At 47.6% G+C, this 20,815-nt stretch overlaps 1 protein-coding gene across 1 annotated transcript in view; it reads left to right on the forward strand.

Moving 5' to 3' along the window:
- The window catches only part of ELOVL5 (ELOVL fatty acid elongase 5), an 87,171-nt gene that overhangs the window by 62,376 nt on the left and 3,980 nt on the right, over nt 1–20,815 (forward strand). Inside the window, exon 7 of the mRNA XM_075340309.1 lies at nt 244–378. Within this exon, the coding sequence (XP_075196424.1) occupies nt 244–378 (135 nt within the window). The remainder of the gene's footprint in view (nt 1–243; nt 379–20,815) is intronic.

The following is a 20,815-nucleotide window of genomic DNA, read 5'->3' on the forward strand; positions in this document are numbered from 1 at the left end:
AATGTATATGGGGAGTTTTACAGTATTTTATTTGAAATCTTCTTTAGGACTCATTCACTATTAGAACTATTAGAATATACCTCCATATCATACAGAGGCATACAATTATTTTTTGTCTTTCTCTGTACAGATCTGACCTATGCACTTACCCTGCATTGCATGTTGTAAATGTTACATTTCTTATGCATTCTGTGTTTATATGTTAGGAAATTAATATTTTGTGCATTTCTCATTTTTCCATAGACCCAGTTTGTCCTGACAATGTTTCAGACCAGCTGTGCAATGGTTTGGCGCTGTGCATTTCCCATGGGATGGCTGTATTTCCAGAACGGCTACATGATCTCTCTGATCATCCTCTTTACTAACTTTTACATTCAGGTATGAACTTTTCTACAAATGCATCCTGACACAACTTTTCCCCCAGGTTGTACCAGCAGGAGGGATTAGTGAGGCTTTCTTTCTGCCATTCCTGAACATGACACTGCCGGGGCGGGTAAGAGTTTCCTTGTATAGTTTCTTAGCATAGAAAGTTGAACTTCGAATTCCTGACCGATGGGACATTTGTTCTTTCCCTAAAATAGACAGGCTGAAAGCAGAAAACCTATAAATATTTTTGATGTGTACTGATGTATTCCCAAAATATGTCCCATAAAAATCTAGAAATTATAAGGAGAGCAAAAATAGTATTGCAGTATTTACATACATTCCTGGTTTATCAGCCTAATTTCTTATTTTTTAAGTAGAAGTCTGGGTTCTCACAACCATGTTTTCTCCATCAAAGAAAAACAGTCCTAATATACTAATCAGTCTCTGATCAGTGTTTGATTAAAGTAAGATCTGTTTTTCTGAGGTGGAGAATAAAAAAAAAAAAAAAAAGTTTTTTCATCTCCATTCTGTCAGTCCTTGAAAATTGGGCCGCATTCAGATGTCCTCTGAGGCAGTGCAAATTTCAACTGATAGATTTGAATGCCAAGTGTCATCCGAATCTCGGGGGCAAATCATGCATACTGCAATTTGTTTTTCTTTGTCGCTCCATTGGGAGACCCAGACAATTGGGTGTATAGCTACTGCCTCCGGTGGCCACACAAAGTATTACACTCAAAAGTGTAAGGCCCCTCCCCTTCTGGCTATACACCCCCAGTGGGATCACTGGCTCACCAGTTTTGTGCTTTGTGCGAAGGAGGTCAGACATCCACGCATAGCTCCACTGTTTAGTCAGCAGTAGCTGCTGACTATATCGGATGGAAGAAAAGAGGGCCCATACTAACACAGACCTGCCAGTCAGGGTAGGGGCGTAACGCTGCACAGCACGGCAGCACTGAGAGCTGGAGTATGCTTTGCATACTCCACCCCTCTCACTGGATGCACGGTGAATCCGGCAGCGCTGAGAGCTGGAGTATGCTTTGCATACTCCACCCCTCTCACTGTGTACACTGTGAAGCCGGATTCCCGCACTTTCTCAGGCACGCCCACGGCTTCTTCCTCTGCACAGGACGCCGGCAGCCATTCTTGTCAGTGTTTTTCTGTAGCGACAGAAGAGACAAGTTTAGGAATCCCTGGCAGGGATTCGGATAGTCACACAACCGCTGTGACCAGGCGTTAAGCAGCACCTGTGGGGCTGACTCCACTAGTGCCGAAGTGCACATATACATATATGTTTATTCACTATGCATTGCACTGTTTAGCTGCATTTTTGTATATACCCTCCTTGATTGTGCGGAGGACATAACAGCATATTGTCTGTGTAAAACAGAGGTGCAGAAGCACATGTTTTCTATGCAGCCGGTACAGCATGTATGGCTATATGGCCGGCAGTGTACATAGACCCCCATTGTATACTACGGAGTCTCTGCTAACCGTCCAGGACATGGGGACGGTGCCTGCAGTATTTACTGACAGATTTTCTGAGACTATGGCTATGATACTAGAAGCCTTGCAGTCCAGACAAGTCTCTCAAATCCATGGCCACTGTTCACATTATCCATGGTCCCCCTCAGTGGGAACAACTTTGAGCTACGAGGGGTCATGTGCTTCCCAGAGTGACGGCTCTGACACGGACGACAGTCCCAGATAGTCTGAGAGGCTCACTATGAGCGGCCATCGACTTCATCACACTAGTCAGGGTCCCAGCAAGCGGACTCTCTGTGTGATGTGGCGGAGATAGCTGCTCAAGATCTAATCCTGAGACCGCTCTCAATCTGGATACACCTGATGGTGACGCCATAGTCAATAATCTCATAGCGTCCATCAATAGAATGTTAGTTATTTCTCCCCCAGCTCCTCCAGTGGAAGAGTCAGCTTCATAGCAGGAGAAATTCCATTCACGTATCCCAAGCGTAAATTAAATACTTTCCTTGACCACCCTGACTTTACACAGGCAGTCCAGGAACACCACGCTTATCCAGTTAAGCGCTTCTCCAAACGGCTGAGGATACACGTTATCCCTACCCCCTGACGTGGGCAATGGCTGGACCCAGTGTCCCAAGGGGCATCCTCCAATCTCCAGCTTGCAGCTAGATCCATAGTTGCAGTGGAAGAGGGGGCTGCACTTAAAGATGCCACTGACAGACAGAGGGATCTCTGGTCGAAATCCATCTATGAGGCTATCGGAGCGCTGTTAGCTCCAGCAGCCGTAGAGGCACCCCAAGCTACTTCAGCTTGTCTTACACAGATGGACACGGTCACACGTACATCTGTTCCGCAAGTGTCATCCTTAACCGCTGAAATGTCTACATTTGCGTCTTAGGCGATTAATGCTGTCCTGGACTCTACGACCCGTACGGCAGTGGCGTCCGCTCACTCCGTGGTTTTACGCAGGGCCTGGGTGTTAACTGAATGGAAGGCAGATTCTGCTTCCAAAAAAGGGCTTAACCAGTTTGCCTTGTTCTGCTGACCGACTGTTTAGTGTGCGTGAGATGTAATCATTAAACAGTTCAAGAGTAAGGATTCTTCCTTACCTCAGCCCAGACAAAACAAACCCCAACATACCAGGGGACAGTCGGGGTTTTCGTTTTTTTCAAGGCTCGGACAGGTCCCATTTCTTCTCGTCCAAAGAGGACTTAAAAGGATCAGAGGAGCTCAGTTTCTTGGCAGGCTCAGTCACGCCCAAAAAAGACAGCCTGAAAACCTACTTCCAAGAGGCTTCCTCATGACTTGCGGCCTCCTCTCTCCGCATCCTCGGTCGGTGGCAGGCTCTCCCGCCTTGGCGATATTTAGCTGTCTCAGGTCAAAGACCGTTGGGTGAGAGACATTCTGACTCACGGGTACAGGATAGAGTTCAGTTCTCGTCCTCCAACTCAATTCTTCAGAACTTCTCCACCTCCCGACCGAGCCGATGCTCTTCTGCAGGCGGTGGGCACTCTAAAGGCACAACGAGTGGTGACCCCCGTTCCTCTTCAGGAACAAGGTCACGGTTTTTACTCCGAATTATTTGCGGTGCCAAGAAAGGACGAGTATTTCCGTCCCGTTCTGGATCTAACACGGCTCAACCAGCTCGTGAACACCAGGCGGTTCCGGATGTAATCCCCCCGCTCCGTCATCGCCTCAATGTTTCAAGGAAATTTCCTAACATCGATACACGTCAAGGATGCTTATCCCCACGTGCCGATTGATCCAGAGCTCCAGCGTTTCTACGCTTTGTTATAAGACGCGAACACCTTCAGTTCGTAACTCTGCCTTCCGGCTGGCGATAGCCCCTCGGGTCTTCGCTAAGGTCATGGCAGCAGTAGTACCAGTCCTGCAATCTCAAGGTCACTCTGTGATCCCGTATTTGGGAGATCTACTTGTCAAGACACCCTCTTAAGGAACATGCCAACACAGCCGAACGTTGCGCTGGAGACTCTCCAGAGTTCGGGTGGATCATCAACTTTTCAAAGTCAGATCCGACCCCGGGACAATCACTAACATATCTAGGCATGGAGTTTCATACTCTCTCAGCGATAGTGAAGCTTCCGCTAGACAAACAGCGTTCACTACAGACAAGGCTGCAATCTCTCCTTAGGATCAGTCGCACACATTGAGACGCCTCATGCACTTCTCACGTAAGATGGTAGCAATGGCGGCAGTCCCTTTCGCGCAGTTTCATCTGCGTCCACTACAATGGGACATTCCCCGCCGATGAGACGGGAAGTCGACGCCCATCGACAGAGACGTCTCCCCTTCTCAGGCGGCCAAAGAATCTCTACGGGGGTGGCTTCTTCCCACCTCATGGTCAGAAAAAAGGTCCTTCCTACCCCCATCCTGGGCGGTAGTTACGACAGGCACGAGTCTATCAGAGTGGGGAGCAGTTTTTTCTCCGCCACAGGGCTCAAGGTACGTGGATTCAGCAAGAGTCCACCCTTCAGCTCAATGTTCTGGAAATCAGAGCAGTGTATCTTGTCCTACAAGCCTTCCAGCAGTGGCTGAAAAGCAAGCACATCCGAATTCAGTCGGATATCTCCACAGCGGTGGCATACATCAACCACCACGGAAGAACACGCAGCCGGCAAGCCTTCCAGGAAGTCCGGCGGATTCTAACGTGGGTAGAAGACACGGCATCCACCATATCCGCAGTTCACATCCCAGGCGTGGTAAACTAGGAAGCAGACTTCCTCAGTCGCCAGGGTATGGACACAGGGGACTGGTTTCTTCACCCGGACGGGTTTCAGGAGATCTGTCGCCGCTGCGGGATGCCGGACGTCGACATAATGGCGTCACGGCACAACACCTTTGTTCCGGCTTCATAGCACAGTCTCACGATCATCGAGCTCTGGCGGCGGACGCCTCAGTTCAACATTGGTCGCAGATTGGCCGAGGAGGTCGGGGTTCCCGGATCTGTGGTACCTCACGGTAGGCCAACCGTGGCCACTACCAGACCGACCAGACTTGCTGTTTCAAGGGCCCTTTTTTCCATCTGAACTCTGCGGCCCTGAACATGACGGTGTAGCCATTGAGTCCTGGATCCTAGCGTCTTCAGGATTATCTCAGGAGTGGTTGTCACCATGACGCAGGCCAAGAAGCCAACGTCCGCCAAGATCTACCACAGATCGTGGAAGATATTCTTATCTTGGTGCTCTGCTCAAGGAGTTTCTCCCTGGCCATTTGCATCGCCTATTTTTCCTTCCTTCCTACCATCTTGGTTGGAAAATAGTTGGTCGCACAGCTCCCTTAAAGGACAAGTCTCAGCGCTATCTGTATTTTTTCAGAAACGCCTAGCCGACTTCCGCAGGTATGCACGTTCCTGCAGGGAGTTTGTCTTCTCAGCACTCCATACAAGCGGCCATTAGAGCTCTGGAGTCTGAACAAGGTCCTAATGACTCTCTTGAAGCCGCCTTTCGGGCTTTTGAAAGTTGTTTCCCTTTCCGTATTTCACAGAAAGTGGCCTTTCTAGTAGCGGTCACGTCTCTTCAGAGAGTGTCCGAGCTAGCAGCGCTGTCATGCAAATCTCCATTCCTGGTCTTCACCAGGACAAGGGGGTTCGGCGTCCGATTCCGGACTTTCTCCCTAAGGTGGTATCCCACTTTCATCTCAATCAAGATATCACCTTACCTTCTTTGTGTCCTCATCCAGTCCATCAATTTGAAAAGGATTTGCATCTTTTGGATCTGGTGAGAGCACTCAGGATCTACATTCCCGCACGGCGCTCCTGTGCCGCCCGGATGCACTCTTTGTCCTTGTCGCTGGTCAGCGTAAGGGGTCGCAAGCTTCCAGATCCACCCTGACTCGGTGGCTCAAGGAACCAATTCTTGAAACCTACCGTTCTGCTAGGCTCCCGATTCCCTCAGGGCTGAATGCCCATTCTACCAGAGCCGTGGGTGAGTCCTGGGCATTACGGCACCAGGCTACGGCTCAGCAGGTGTGCCAGGCACCTACCTGGTCGAGTCTGCACACTTTTACCAAGCATTATCAGGTGCATACCTACGCTTCGGCAGACGCCAGCCTAGGTAGACAAGTCCTTCAGGCGACGGTTGCCCACCTGTAGAAAGGGGCCGTTTTACGGCTCTATTACGAGGTATTATTTTACCCACCCAGGGATTGCTTTTGGACATCCCAATTGTCTGGGTCTCCCAATGGAGCGACAAAGAAGAAGGGAATTTTGTATACTTACCGTAAATTCCTTTTCTTCTAGCTCCAATTGGGAGACCCAGCGCCCGCCCTGTTTTCTTAGGGTTTTTTTCGGTACACATGTTGTTCATGTGAATGGTTGCAGTTCTCCGATGTTTCTTCGGATTGAATTGGTCTTTAAACCAGTTATTGGCTTTCCTCCTTCTTGCTTTTGCACTAAACTGGTGAGCCAGTGATCCCACTGGGGGTGTATAGCCAGAAGGGGAGGGGCCTTACACTTTTGAGTGTAATACTTTGTGTGGCCTCCGGAGGCAGTAGCTATACACCCAATTGTCTGGGTCTCCCAATTGGAGCTAGAAGAAAAGGAATTTACGGTAAGTATACAAAATTCCCTTCTTTCCTCGGACTGATTGATCCAAGGAAAAAAATCTGTTTTAGTACACCTTAGGCCGGCTTCACACTTGCGATTAACTTGCATGAGTGCAATGCGAGAAAATCTCGCATTGCACTCAGACCAATGTTAATCAATGAGGCGAGGCAGCTCCCATCTGCTATTTTTTCTCAGTACAAATCGGACTGAGAAAAAAAGGACAGCATGCTGCGTTTTGGAGAGTTTATTGCGTGTGTCTCCCCAATGAAACTCTATGGGTGCGTGGAAAAAAACAGATGTTACACGGACGGCACACACACACACCATCCTAGTGACATGCGTTTTTCTAAATACATTTATCGCATGTTACAGAAAACACTGGAAATGAGTGAGGTCTGTCGATGTTGGTCAATTTCTATCTCTGTCAGTCGGTCTTTCTCTCTCTCTGTCGATAACTCTCTCTCCCTGTCGTCAGTCTCTATCTCTCTCTGTCTGTCTATCCCTCTCCCCCCCTCTCTCATACTCACCGAATTCCGGTGCGTCACTGTACGGCTGTCACAAAGATCCGGCGGCTTTTCCTCTTTTGAAAAAGCCGGCCGCTCATTATTCCATCTAGTATTCACTGCTTTCCCTGCCCACCGGCGCCTATGATTGGTTGCAGTTAGACACGCCCCCACGTTGAGTGACAGCTGTCTCACTGCAACTTATCACAGCTGCCGGTGGGCGGGTCTATATCGTGCAGTAAATTAAATAAATAATTAAAAAAAAAAAAACAGCGTGCGGTTCCGCCCAATTTTCATACCAGCCAGGGTAAACCCATACGGCTGGAGGCTGGTATTGTCAGGATGGGGAGCGCCACGTTATGGGGAGCCCCCCACCCTAAAAATATCAGCCAGCAGCCGCCCGGAATTGCCGCATCCATTAGATGCAACAGTCCTGGGACTGTACCCGGCTCATCCCGAATTGCGCTGGTGCGGTGGCAATTGGGGTAATAAGGAGTTTATGGCAAATGGCAGCAGCCCATAGCTGCCATTAAGTCCTAGGTTAATCATTGCAGGCATACCTTCCATGATTAACCTGTAAGTTAAAGAAAATAAAGACATATACCCAAAAATCATTTATTTTAAATAAATGACAAAAAAAACACCCTCTTTCATCACTTTATTCAAGTCCCCAAATACCCCTCCAGGTCCGACGTAATCCACAGAGGTCCCACGACGCTTTCAGCTCTGCTACATCAGAAGCTGACAGAGAGCAGTCACAGACCACGACCGCTCTCTGTGAGCTCCCCGCAGCAACTGAAGTGAGTCACGCTATCAGCAGTGCCGTCACTCACATTACCCGCGGCTACAGATCTCAGTGGGAGGACTAGTGCTGTGGCCGCGGGTAACCGCAGTGACGGCATCGCTGATAGTGGAGATCACTTCAGTCACTCAGGGGATTTGCGGTCACCGGTGAGACCTTCATCGGTGACCGAAAATCAGGCCACGACACACAGACAGAGTCGCAGGATGACAATGAAGTTGTGTAAAGTTCATCCGACTTCATTCTGATCGTGCGGCTCTCTGTGTCTGCTGTCAGCGGCCATGTAGCAGAGCTGAATGGCAGATGACATAGCTGCTGAGAATAAAAACGTATCACATACGCATCAAACACGGATTGCACACGGACTACAATCAATTGAAAAATCAGAGAATCGTATTGCTGTTGCATTGCACACTGATCAAGACTTGAACAGATCTCATGCTACTTTCTAGCATGAGACTCGGTCCGATTTTACACTCGCAAGTGTGATTCCAGCCTTACTCTTTTTTTTTTTTTTTTTATGCTATTCATTTGAAAATTCTTCTTGGGATTCTTAGACCTCATTGAAGTGATCACATTACTGACTTGTAGTTGTACAAAACTCTTAGACGGGCTTTGCACGTTGCGACATCGCAAGCCGATGCTGCGATGTCGCACGCGATAGTTCCCGCCCGCGTCGCAGGTACGATATCTTGTGATAGCTGGCAATGCGAAAATTATCGCTACGCCAGCTTCACATGCACTCACCTGCCCTGCGACCGTCGCTCTGGCCGGCGACCCGCCTCCTTCCTAAGGGGGCGGGTCGTGCGGAGTCATAACGACGTCACGGCAGGCGGCCAATAGCGGCGGAGGGGCGGAGATGAGCAGGATGTAAACATCCCACCCACCTCCTTCCTTCCATAGCCGCTGGCGGCAGGTAAGGTGATTTTCCTCGCTCCTGCGGCTTTACACACAGCGATGTATGCTGCCGCAGGAGCGAGGAACTACATTGTACCTGTCGCGGCATTATGGAAATGTCGGAGCCTGCAACGATGATACGATAACGACGCTTTTGCGCTCGTTCATCGTATCATCTAGGATTTACACACTACGACATCGCAAGTGACGCCGGATGTGCGTCACTTTCGATTTGACTCCACCGACATCGCACCTGCGATGTCGTAGTGTGCAAAGCCGCCCTTAAAGCTGGTGTCACATGAGCGTATATAAGAAAGAAGAAAAAAAAAAGTGGGGCTATATTTTTTTTTCTCACTGGTCATTCATGTGTAATCTATTTTTTACACAGCACCTATTAATCATTTCCAGTTTACTGTGTTACAAAATTGTAATGTCTGTAAAAAATCAGATACTGTACTGTGGCTCCAAATGGCATCCAATTTTTATTTTTTTTTCTCGCACCCATCCGATTTCGAAGTGAAATTGCAGCATGCTGCCATTTTTTTAGACCGCTTCTGTCACTGCAAAAAAATTGGTCATCAGCCCTGCCCCATTGAATAACACTGGTTTGAGTGCTACCTAATAAAAAATTGGATAGTATTCATCTGATTTATACACTCATATGAGCAAGCCCTAATGCTGTTCACGTTAGTGATTTTATTTTTTTTTCTGCACCGAGCGGTCCATTCAAATTCGTTGAGGCATGATCCGATAATGATCCAAGTGTCGAATCAACCTCACCAATGAAAATCTATGGATCAGTGAAAATATCAGACACCATTTGCATGCCATCCATATGCTATCCATTTTTCTCTGACTGATAGCTAGGAGAAGGTAAAGAAACTTCTCTTTTTTTGCAAGTAAAAAAAAAAACTGATGAAACTAATGCTCAGATCCAAATGACTGATGAAATTCTAATCCAAATCAATGCTGAAACTCAGACCGATTTTCTCGTACAATAAAATCGCTAATGTGTGATTGAGGGCTAAGAGCTCATTCAAACTTACAATTTTTCCATGTATGATAAACTATTTCTTTTTGGGGAGCGGGAGGGTCAACACTGAGATCAGAATGTGATCCACGAGTCATCAGTTTTTTCTCATACATGGGGGGAATTTTATTCACTTTGGCTACTTTCACACATCCGGCTTGAGCTCTGCGGCTCAATCCGGCTGTGCAAGCTATGCAACGGATGCGGTGAAAACACCGCATCCTTTGCATAAGTTTTTCCTTTGCGGCCAGTCCGGTTTTTGCCTTGCTACTGAGCATGCGCAGTGGCAAAAACCGCATGCGGCGGCCGGATGCGGTTATTGCCGCCATAGGCATGCATTGAAAAATGCGCCGCATCGGCTGAATGCGGCGCGATGCGGGTTTTTTTGCCGCACGAAAAACGTGCCAGGCAACGTTCCATCCGGCCGCCGCATCGGCTAAATCTGCCGCATGCGGCAAAAACCGGACGGAACGCAAGGCAATGCGGCACTAATTAAAGTCTATGCAGGAAAATCGCAACCGGCAGCAAAAAAAAACGGTTGCGATTTTCCTGCAAAGTGCCGGATTGTGCCGCATAGCAAAAACCGGAGGTGTGAAAGCAGCCTTTTCGTACATGGATGGAATTCAAGAGTAGTACAATTTTTCCACTGACCCATAGGCTATGTTCACACGTTGTGTATGTCCATGGGTTTACACAGCGCTTTGCCGGGGATGCATAACGCATGTGTTTATGCTGCACAGTCTATGTAAATTGTGCAAATTCCATGCGCACGTTCCGTTTTAGAACGCAGTGATTTGCATGCAGAAATTTGTTGCTGAATCGTTGCGTTCAAAAAAGCAACATGTCACTTATTTTGTGCGCTTTGGATGCTGCTCCCACTCTATCTATGGGAGAGAAAGCATCCAGAGCGCATGAATTCTGCATCAATTCGGCAGTCACACTACATCCATAACGTATCGTGTTCCCTGCGTTTTGGAACGCACATGCGCTGCCAAATCACTGCAGAATTTTAAGCATGACAATACGCAACGTGCGCACATAGACTTGCATTGCTGATTGTGATCTGACCTTTGGATCAATATCAAATATGTCTTCACGATTTCTGTAAACTTCTTGGTCCTCGAAAAGTCAAAGGATTTGTCTGTGGATGGCTCCACAGACTATCACAGATACAGGTGATCTCCATTAAAACCACAGAAAGCACTCATTTGGAAAAATCATTTTTTTGCCATGCATTTTTCATAATGAAGTGAATGGGTGGAAGTGCTGAAAAAACACATGGCAAAATTGCACCAAGAATTGATATGCTGCAGATTATTTTCTGCACCAAATCTGCAAAGAAACAATAAGCAATAGGTAAAAAAACTCAACATGCGTACATGGCCTAATAAGGCATCCATAGCCTGCAATGTACCCTTACTGAACCTTTATGTGTTCGTAATTTTAGATTCCCATCATATCAAATTCTGAGTGCACTGTACTGCAGCACAGAGAGGACACATACCACTTTGTGTGAATGAAATTATAACACCGCTGTAACCAACAAGTATATACCAATGTGTAATCAGAATATGATGTGGCAGGACAAGGTCTGGCCAGGATGTCATTTTTGGCAAAGAAACTTCTTTTTCCTAGTAACCTCATGTCTACTAGTATATAACAGTAACACAAGTATAAACTAGCTCTGAATGAGCCATGAAAGGCTGCACACGCTGCCACACGTGAACGCAGATGGAGGTTGCTTCATTTGTGACGTGAACCAATGCAGTCTCTGTAAATTCATAGAGTATTTCCTACTATGCCTTATTCCATTACATTGTGTATCACTTATAATCGCTCTTACATTGTGTACCCGGTGGATTGTACTGAATTGAGATTTATCTGGTTCATTCTGACATTTTTTTTTAAAAGCCAACAATGTTAATGCTTTAAAGGCTACAGCTACTGAAAGGTTAACTTACCCAAGGGCAACTGTGACTGGAGAAGGAGTTTTCTCCTGAGGAAGACATTCCAGGTGCTTACTATTAAACACCAGAACGCCTTCGGGGTTATATTTCAAGACAGACCTGTACTTGTATACATGTAGTTTTTACTGATTTATTTCTTGTATGCATTGTTTCTATTGTTAACCATTTGTAATTGGCCCTGTTTTCCAGATAGTCCCATGGCACTTTTGAAAGCCACACCAACCTGCAGGGGTAAATTAATGCATAAGTATGCGGTAACACTTACATTAGTTTTCCAGGCTGGGGATGAAAGTCTGCAGTCGTTCTATGTGAAAAATATATCCTGACAGTATGCGATGTATTCCCTGTCAGCATTCTTTTGTGAGAGCGGGTGGTCACATAACCACATATGTGCGATTTTCATACTTTCGCTCACTTTCCAACTAGACGTGCTCATCCTCTCTCCATGCACTTCTATTGAGAGATGATGAGCACATCTAGTTGGCTTGTAACCACCAGTATGCACATCACATGTATGCAGTCACATTACTGCCATCTCACACCGACAAAATGCTGCCAGGATTCATATAGACTGACTGCTTGACTGCTGTCTTCAGTCACTGTAAGCCTGGACAATCTCCTTATGTATTACCGACAAACTCATTCACCTCTGCTCACCACACCATGGGATCCTGCATATAGACTTAAGCGGGCTTTACACGCAACGACATCGCTAACGAGATGCGGTTGGGGTCACGGAATTCGTGACGTACATCTGGCCTCGTTAGCGACGTCGTTGCGTGTGAAACACATGATTGACCGTTAACGATCAAAATTACTCACCTAATCGTTGATCATTGACAGGTCGTTCTAATCCCGATTATCGTTGCTGTTGCAGGACGCAGGTTGTTCATCGTTCCTGCGGCAGCACACATCGCTATGTGTGACAGCGCAGTAACAAGGAACATCACCGTACCTGCGGCCGCCGGCAATGAAGAAGGAATGAGGTGGGCGGGATGTTACGGCCGCTCATCTCCGCCCCTCCGCTTCTGTTGGTCGGCCGCTTAGTGACGCCGCACGAACCGCCCCCTTAGAAAGGAGGCTGTTTGCCGGCCACAGCGACGTCGTTTGGCAAGTAAGTATGTGTGACGGGTGTAAGCGATGTTGTGCGCCACGGGCAGTGATTTGCCCATGACGCACAACCGACGGGGGAGGATGCTTTCACCAGCGACATGGCTAGCGATGTCGCTGTGTGTAAAGCCCGCTTTAGTCTAATTGTCCAAGACCTTTGTTTATTGAAGCATTCAAAACCCACTAGTTTTACAAGCAGAAACTGCTTTAGGCCCTGTGCGCACGTTGTGGATTTACCACGGATTTTGCCACAGATTTGCCGCGAATTTGCTGCAGAAAATGTGTCTAACATTGCTGCAGTCATTCCCCAGCAAATCCTTTTGGGTTTTAAAAAATGCTGTGCGCAAACTGCGTTTTCTTGTACCCATTTTCTTGTACCCGTGTATTTACCCACGGATTTTCCGCTGCGGAATTAATGAGCATGTCACTTCTTTTCTGCAGGTACCTGCTGTTTATGCCATAGATCAGGGGTGGGGAACCTTTTTACTGCCGGGGGCCATTTGGAATTTCCTACTAACCTTTGGGGGCCGCACAACATTATCAACTTGAAAAATTTGGTCAAACGATTAATTAACTCACCCTTAATGTGGAGGCAGGAGCTGCTTCTATTTGGTGTGACTGTGTTCGGTGATATTGATCATCTTGTTTCTCACAGCTGCTTTTCCAGGTTTGTCTCGGTCTGGAGATGCTGGGGGCATATAGATCACAGGAGGGGCTGGGGCATATACATCACAGGAGGGGCTGGGGTGCATAAATTACAGGAGACACTGGGAGTACACATCACAGGAGGGGCTGGGGCATATGCATCACAGGAGGGGGCTGGGGCATATACATCAGTAGGGGGGCATGGACAGCCTTGGCTGTGGCACAGACAGCACTAGGTGGCTGCACGGACTGCACTAGGTGGCTGCACGGACTGCACTAGGTGGCTGCACGGACTGCACTAGGTGGCTGCACGGACTGCACTAGGTGGCTGCACGGACTGCACTAGGTGGCTGCACGGACTGCACTAGGTGGCTGCACGGACTGCACTAGGTGGCAGCACGGACTGCACTAGGTGGCAGCACGGACTGCACTAGGTGGCAGCACAGACAGCACTAGGTGGCAGCACAGACAGCACTAGGTGGCAGCACAGACAGCACTAGGTGGCATCACTAGGGAGACACAGAAGTCTGGGGGAGCATAGACATCAACAGGAGGGCACAGACTGGGGGGCATAGAAAGCAGTGGGAGGGTACAGACCGCAGTAGCAAGTTCAGAGCACTGGGGGGTACGGACAGCATAAGGGGGCACAGACAGCACTAGGTGGCTGCACGGACTGCACTAGGTGGCAGCACGGACTGCACTAGGTGGCAGCACGGACTGCACTAGGTGGCAGCACGGACTGCACTAGGTGGCAGCACTAGGGAGACACAGATAAGTCTGGGGGAGCATAGACATCAACAGGAGGGCACAGACTGGGGGGCATAGAAAGCAGTGGGAGGGTACAGACAGCAGTAGCAAGTTCAGAGCACTGGGGGGTACATAGTACTGAGGGGTGGCACACAGCACTGGGGAGCACGGACAGCATAAGGGGGCACATACAGCACTGACCGTGGCATGGACAGCACTGGTGGCAGCATGGACAGCATTAGGTGGTGCGGACAGCACTGGAGGGCATAGACATCACCCAAGGGGTACAGACATTACTAGGGGAGCGCACACAGTACTAAGGGGTTCACACTGTACTAGGGGTGTACTCAACATTAGGGGGTACACACTGCAGTAGGGGGTACACACTGCATTAGGGAGTACACACAGCATTAGGGGGTACACACAGCATTAGGGGGTACACACAGCACTGGGGGGTACACAGCACTGGGGGGTACACACAGCATCAGGGGATACACAGCATTAAGGGGTACACAGCACGAGGGGGTACACAGCACTGGGGGGTACACAGCATTGAGGGGTACACACAGCACGAGGGAGTACACAGCACTTAGCAGGGGGGGGGGGGGGTTTGCGATGGGTTGCGTACTTACAGTGAAGTGAGGGGGAGGAGGAGTCACGCAGACAGCAGGTCCGGGAGGCTGGTAAATCTGCTGCAGCTCTTCTGTGACATATCGCAATATCGCAGCGTGCTGCTTACCCCGCCCACCAGAGCAGAGAGCACACTAGCACAGGCCGGGGTTAAGCCTAGAATATATGGGCTGCAGTCAGGTCCTGGAAGTCAGGATCTGGATAGAGCCCGTACATTCTAGCATCTACCCTGAAGGCATCAGGCAGTGAGATTTAAAGGGCCGGCAGCCGGGAAAAGCGCGGCTGCTGCCAGAGCACGGCGGTCCCTGGGAATGTGCCTGGGGGCCGCATAAAAAGGCGTGACGGGCCGTATACGGCCCGCGGGCCGGAGGTTCCCCACCCCTGCCATAGATAATGGTAAAAATCCGCAGGGACCAACCCGCGGCAAATCCGCACAAAATCCATGGCAAACCACGTTAAAACCACATGTGGATTTCGCTGCAGTTTTGGTGCTTTTTTTTACTACGAGTGCAGGATTCTTTAAGAAGGTACGGATTTTCCTTAAGAAAAAGGCACTTTCTAGTACGCACATAGCCTAAGCGCTGTTTTTTGGGGGAGTTTTTCATGAAAAGTTTTTGGGTTTTTTGCTGCTTGTGGATTAGATAGTCTATAGTTTGGAGAGAGTTCCTTCAAGATTCTTCTCAAAGATGTGAAAGGCACTTTCTTTTTTTCCTGATTTTTTTTTTTTTTTTTTTTTCATAAAAGCCTCTTCAGGAAAACAAAAACGGTCTTCTGATCAGTAACGTGGATTTCCCATGAAAATGATTAGCATTTTTAGGCCACCTGCACATGTTGGGTGTTTGTAAGCCAAAACCAGCAGTGGGTATTAAATACAGAAGTGGTGCCCGTGTTTCTATTATACTTTTTCCTCTGACTGTTCCACTCCTGGTTTTGGTTTAGAAATACTGAGGTTAAATACTCACCAAATACTCAACATGTGCACGTGGCCAAAGTGGTTTTTGAGGAGGATTTTCGACAGGATTTGCTGAACACAATTCCTGAAAAGCAAACAGTGTGTGTGACATACTCCTAATTGCACACTTAGGGTGGTGTCACACACAGCGACGACGACAATGACGTTGCTGCTACGTCACCATTTTTTGTGAAGTTGCAGCGACGTCCCGTCGCTGTCGCTGTGTGTGACATCCAGCAACGACCTGGCCCCTGCTGTGAGGTCGCCGGTCGTTGCTGAATGTCCAGCTTCATTTTTTGGTTGTCGATCTCCCGCTGTGACGCACACATCGCTGTGTGTGACAGCGAGAGAGTGACGAAATGAAGCGAGCAGGAGCCGGCGTCTGGCATCTGCAGTAAGCTGTAACCACGGTAAACATCGGGTAACCAAGGGAAGACCTTTCCCTGGTTACCTGATATTTACCTTCGTTACCAGCATCCGCCGCTCTCGCTGCCAGTGCCGGCTCCCTGCTCTCTGCACATGTAGCTGCAGTACACATCGGGTAATTAACCCGATGTGTACTGTAGCTAGGAGTGCAGGGAGCCAGCGCTAAGCAGTGTGCGCGGCTCCCTGCTCTCTGCACATGTAGCACAGCGACGCGTGTCGTTATGATCGTTGCTGCGTCTGCTGTGTTCGCCCCCCTGACGAAGGCTAGCGCCAAAACGTGCGTAGGCGGGACCTGGCGCCATTTCTGCGGTGAGTAAGGTGATCTCCGGTCTTTAATGTTTATCTTATGATCTGCCACTTTGGGTTTGTCCTCTGGCCACAGGGTCTTATACTTTGACTTTATCTATCTGTGGTTCCTGTTATTACTTATCCCACTTTAGGCTTTTTGAGTGATATTACTATGACCGGACACCTGTTGCTCACCACCTTGGTACGCTACCTTGTGCACTGTCCTATTATGATACCCTGTTTTTATTACAATTTGTTTCAATAAAGATTAACGTTTTAATCACATTGTTTTCCTGGTTCTTCTTGTGTGTGAATTGGTATAGGTCTGCTGTGTTTGACAGCTAAGCAGCGATCATAACAGCGACTTACAAGGTCGCTGTTGCATCACAGAAAATGGTGACGTAACAGCGACGTCGTTGTCACTGTCGCTATGTGTGAACCAAGCTATAATCATTGACAGTCAGAAAATAGATATGTGCATGTTTTTCCTTGCACATGCATATTGTGTTTTTGGTTTTTTTTTAAGGGAGCTGAGTAGGCGACGTTCACACAGCTGCAGAATCTATTTTGCTCATGACTGGTTCCATGTGCATTGAGCTGCCTGCTATTTACATGCACTAGATTGGCCCATGAATCTGACCACACTAGAGCATGGTGTTATTATTATTATTATTTATTTATAGAGCACCATTAATTCCATGGTGCTGTACTTGAGAAGGGGGTTACATACAGAATACGTATACAAGTTACACTAGATAGACTAGTACAGAGGGAAGAGGACCCTGCCCTTGCGGGCTTACATTCTATAGGATTTTGGGGAGGAGACAGTAGGTGGGGTGTAGGTTGGGCGGCAGCTCCGCAGGGTGGTGAGGCAGCAGCTCTGAATGGTAGTGAGGCGGCGGCTCCACAGGGTGGTGAGGCGGCGGCTCCGCAGGGTGGTGAGACGGTGGCTCCGCACTGTGATGAGCTGCCAGCTCCGCACAGTGGTGAGGCAGCAGCTCCGCACGGTGGTGAGGCGGCAGCTACGCACGGTGAGGTGGCAGCTTCGCACGGTGGTGAGGCGGCAGCTTCGCACGGTAGTGGTGGTGAAGCAGTGAGGTCTTTGTAGATTATAGTTAGGTCTTTGTGAAAAGTATCCCATGTGCACTAGCGCATAGGCTAACATTGGTGTGGGTACTGTGTTTGTGTGCTTTAAGAGCTTGTTCGAAAAAGCATATAAATCTGATGTTTGCTCTCTAATTTTGAATCAAATAGCACGCTGACGCTTGTTAGTCAATGGAACTGTTCAGATGACTGATTTTTCTGACTGACCAGCCTGCAATACTATGGTCCAATTTATGAACCAGAATAGTGCATGTAAATGGACAGCAGCTTGTGCAGTTGTCCGAAATCTAAACAAGCACATGGAGCTGCACTGGCCTGAGTTTTTGTACTGCCATCTGAACCCAACTTTAGGTCCTCTTCACACGTCTGTGTTTACAGTACATGTGGTGTCTGTTTTCACACGTACTGGAGACACTTTCACACACATACTCATTCAAATCTGGGTGAACCACACGTGTGTCTGTGTGATCGACATGGAGACATGTCCGTTTTTAGCATCAGCACAGATGATAAGGGCCAATAGAAGGCTAGGGGTCTGTGAAAACCTCGTACAACACACGGATTTCATTCATGTTACATGTACCAGAATTGGATAAATAGAAATATTTTACAGTTACTAGCCTTATAAGTAAATAATTGGGGGGGGGGCAACATAGGGTCCCCCCATTTTTGATGGCCAGCAAAAAGTAAAGCAGACAGCTGTGAGCTGATATTATCAGACTGGGAAGATCCATGGTTATTAGGCCCTTTCCAACCTAAAAATACCAGCCCTCAACCACCCCAGAAGTGGTACATCACATTACATGTGCCAATTCTGGTGCTTTGCCTCAGCTTTTCCCGATTTTTGCACTGGTGCAGTGACAATTGGTGTAATGGCTTATGGGGTTGATGTCAGCTTTGTAGTGTCAGCTGGCATCAAGCCCTGGTGTTAGTAATGGATAGATGTCTGTCAGACATCCCCAATACTAACCCAGTAGTGCAAAAAAACCACACACACGAAACATTAATTTATTTCAATAATCACTTTCCCTCATTCACCATTTTATAAAAAAACAAAACATGCGGCTCTGCTGTAGTTCGCTGAATCTGTCATCGTCCAACAAAGGATACCTGAAAAAAATATAAACACATATAAATAAAACAAGACACTTCCCTGTAGTTCACCACTTTATTCAAAAGAAAAAGAAAAAATCCCAGCTGGTCCGATGTAGTCCAGGGATTCCAACGAACAAAGTCTGTGGAGCATCATTCTGACACTCCTTAGACTTTGATTGCAGGCATTTCCAGGTCACGCTGCGCTGCTTGAGACCCTGTGCCTCTGATAAGCGGTGGCATAAGTAACGTTACCACTTTTAGGGCCTCCGGGTCACACTGCAATGGCGATTCTGATGAGCAGTAACGTTATTGATGTCACTGCTCTTCAGAGGCGCTGGGTTACACCCAGCAGAGAGTGACCTGGTGACCCTGAACAGTGGTAACATAACTGATATCATGATCATCAGATGTCCAGTGTCTTACACAGCGAAGCATGACGTGGTGATCCTGAACAGCAGTAACGTTACTGATGTCACCGCTCTTCAGAGACACCGGGTATTACACAGTGCAGAGTGACCTGGTGACCCTAAACAGCGGTAACATTACTGAAGTCATGATCAGCAGAGTCACAGCGTGACCCAGAATTGCCTCTAAGCAAAGTTTATGGAGTGAACGTGATCCATTTCATAAACTTTGTTTGTCAGAATCCCTGGACTACATTGGAGCAGCTGGGATTTTTAATTTTTTTATTAAAGTGGTGAATGAGGGGAAGTGATTTGTTTTATTTTTCTGTGTTTATAGGTTTATGGGTTTTGTTTTTTTTCCAGATATCCCGTTTTGGACTATGATGGATTCATTGGACTATGGTGGATTACATGAACTATGGCAGATCTGCATGGGTTTTTTGTTTTAATAAACTAGTAAAGAAGGAAGCGTTTCGGGGCGTATTTTATTGAAATAGCTTTTTTTTTGTATGGGTGTATCTTTTTTTGCATTAGTGGATTAGTAAGGAGGGTTCCTGATATATACCTCTCTCCATTACTAACACCAGGGCTTAATGCCAGCTGACAGTGCACAGCTGACATCAACCCCATAAACCATTACCCCGGATTTTCACCCCAGCAGTCCCATTGGGAAGAGCCAAGGTGAAGTGCCAGAATTGGTGCATCTAATTGATAGTCCACTTGTGGGGCAGCTGAGGACTGGTATTTTTAGAGCCCAATAACCATGCATTTTCCCAGCCAGATAATATCAGCCCACAGCAGTCTGGTTTACCTTTGCTGGTTATTAAAAATGGGGCTGAACACCATGTCTGTTTTTTCAATTATTTGGTTAATTGGTGTAAAAATATATCTTTGCACATCTTTAACACATTAAAAAAAAAAAACATTAATCTCCGTATCATGCATTTTTTTTCCGATACGTGTCAAATGGACGACACACACATACACACAGACGGCACACTGATGACAACATACACGGATGGTCAAAATGTAACATACCACAAGTGCATTTTTTTTTTAAATGGATGTTTGACGGGAGCCTTATAGACTGACAGAACTTGGGTTGAAAATACGTGTGTGACCATAGCCTACTGCAGGATAACAATGACCATTTGATAATGCTATTTACTAGGTCTCAGTGTGCTTAGTATGCAGAATCATATATTCGTTTTCCTGTGTCAGAATGTAGTATCATTGTCTATGTGCTTGCGATTGTCTGTAGGAGTGTTCCTCACCCCACTGTCCTTATCTCACTGTCAATTTCAGGAAGGTCATAGAATGGATACATGAATATATGAGACCCACTGTAGATTAATAAATCCATCATTTGACACAAAAATGATTTAACCCTTCTTGTACCTTTGTGCACTAAGGGTGTGTGCTCAAGAGCAGTGTTTGCAGCGTTTTGGACGCAGTATGCTTCAGCTGTATCCAAAACACTGCGTTGTACAGTATAAGCATAGTGGATGGGATTTCTAGAAATCCCAAGCCTTCTGTGCTTGTTTTTTCTGCAGCAAACACTGATCGTGGGTGCGAGCAGCTGCGGTCGCCTGCGTTCTCCTGCGGAGGAGACTCGCGGCCCCGCAGGTCAGGACCCGCTGCATCCAGGACACAGTGAGTCCTGATTGTGGGCACATACCCTAATTGTCCTGAGAACTATTAATCAGTGACCTCAGCTAGGTCACCATTTTCCTGCTGATCTTGCGTAATAGCCATGGGATTGCAAACCTTCCTGCCTTCTGATCTACCTTAGACTATGCGGTC

The sequence above is a fragment of the Anomaloglossus baeobatrachus genome, chromosome 3 (genome assembly GCF_048569485.1).
Source record: "Anomaloglossus baeobatrachus isolate aAnoBae1 chromosome 3, aAnoBae1.hap1, whole genome shotgun sequence".
NCBI lineage: Eukaryota > Metazoa > Chordata > Amphibia > Anura > Aromobatidae > Anomaloglossus > Anomaloglossus baeobatrachus.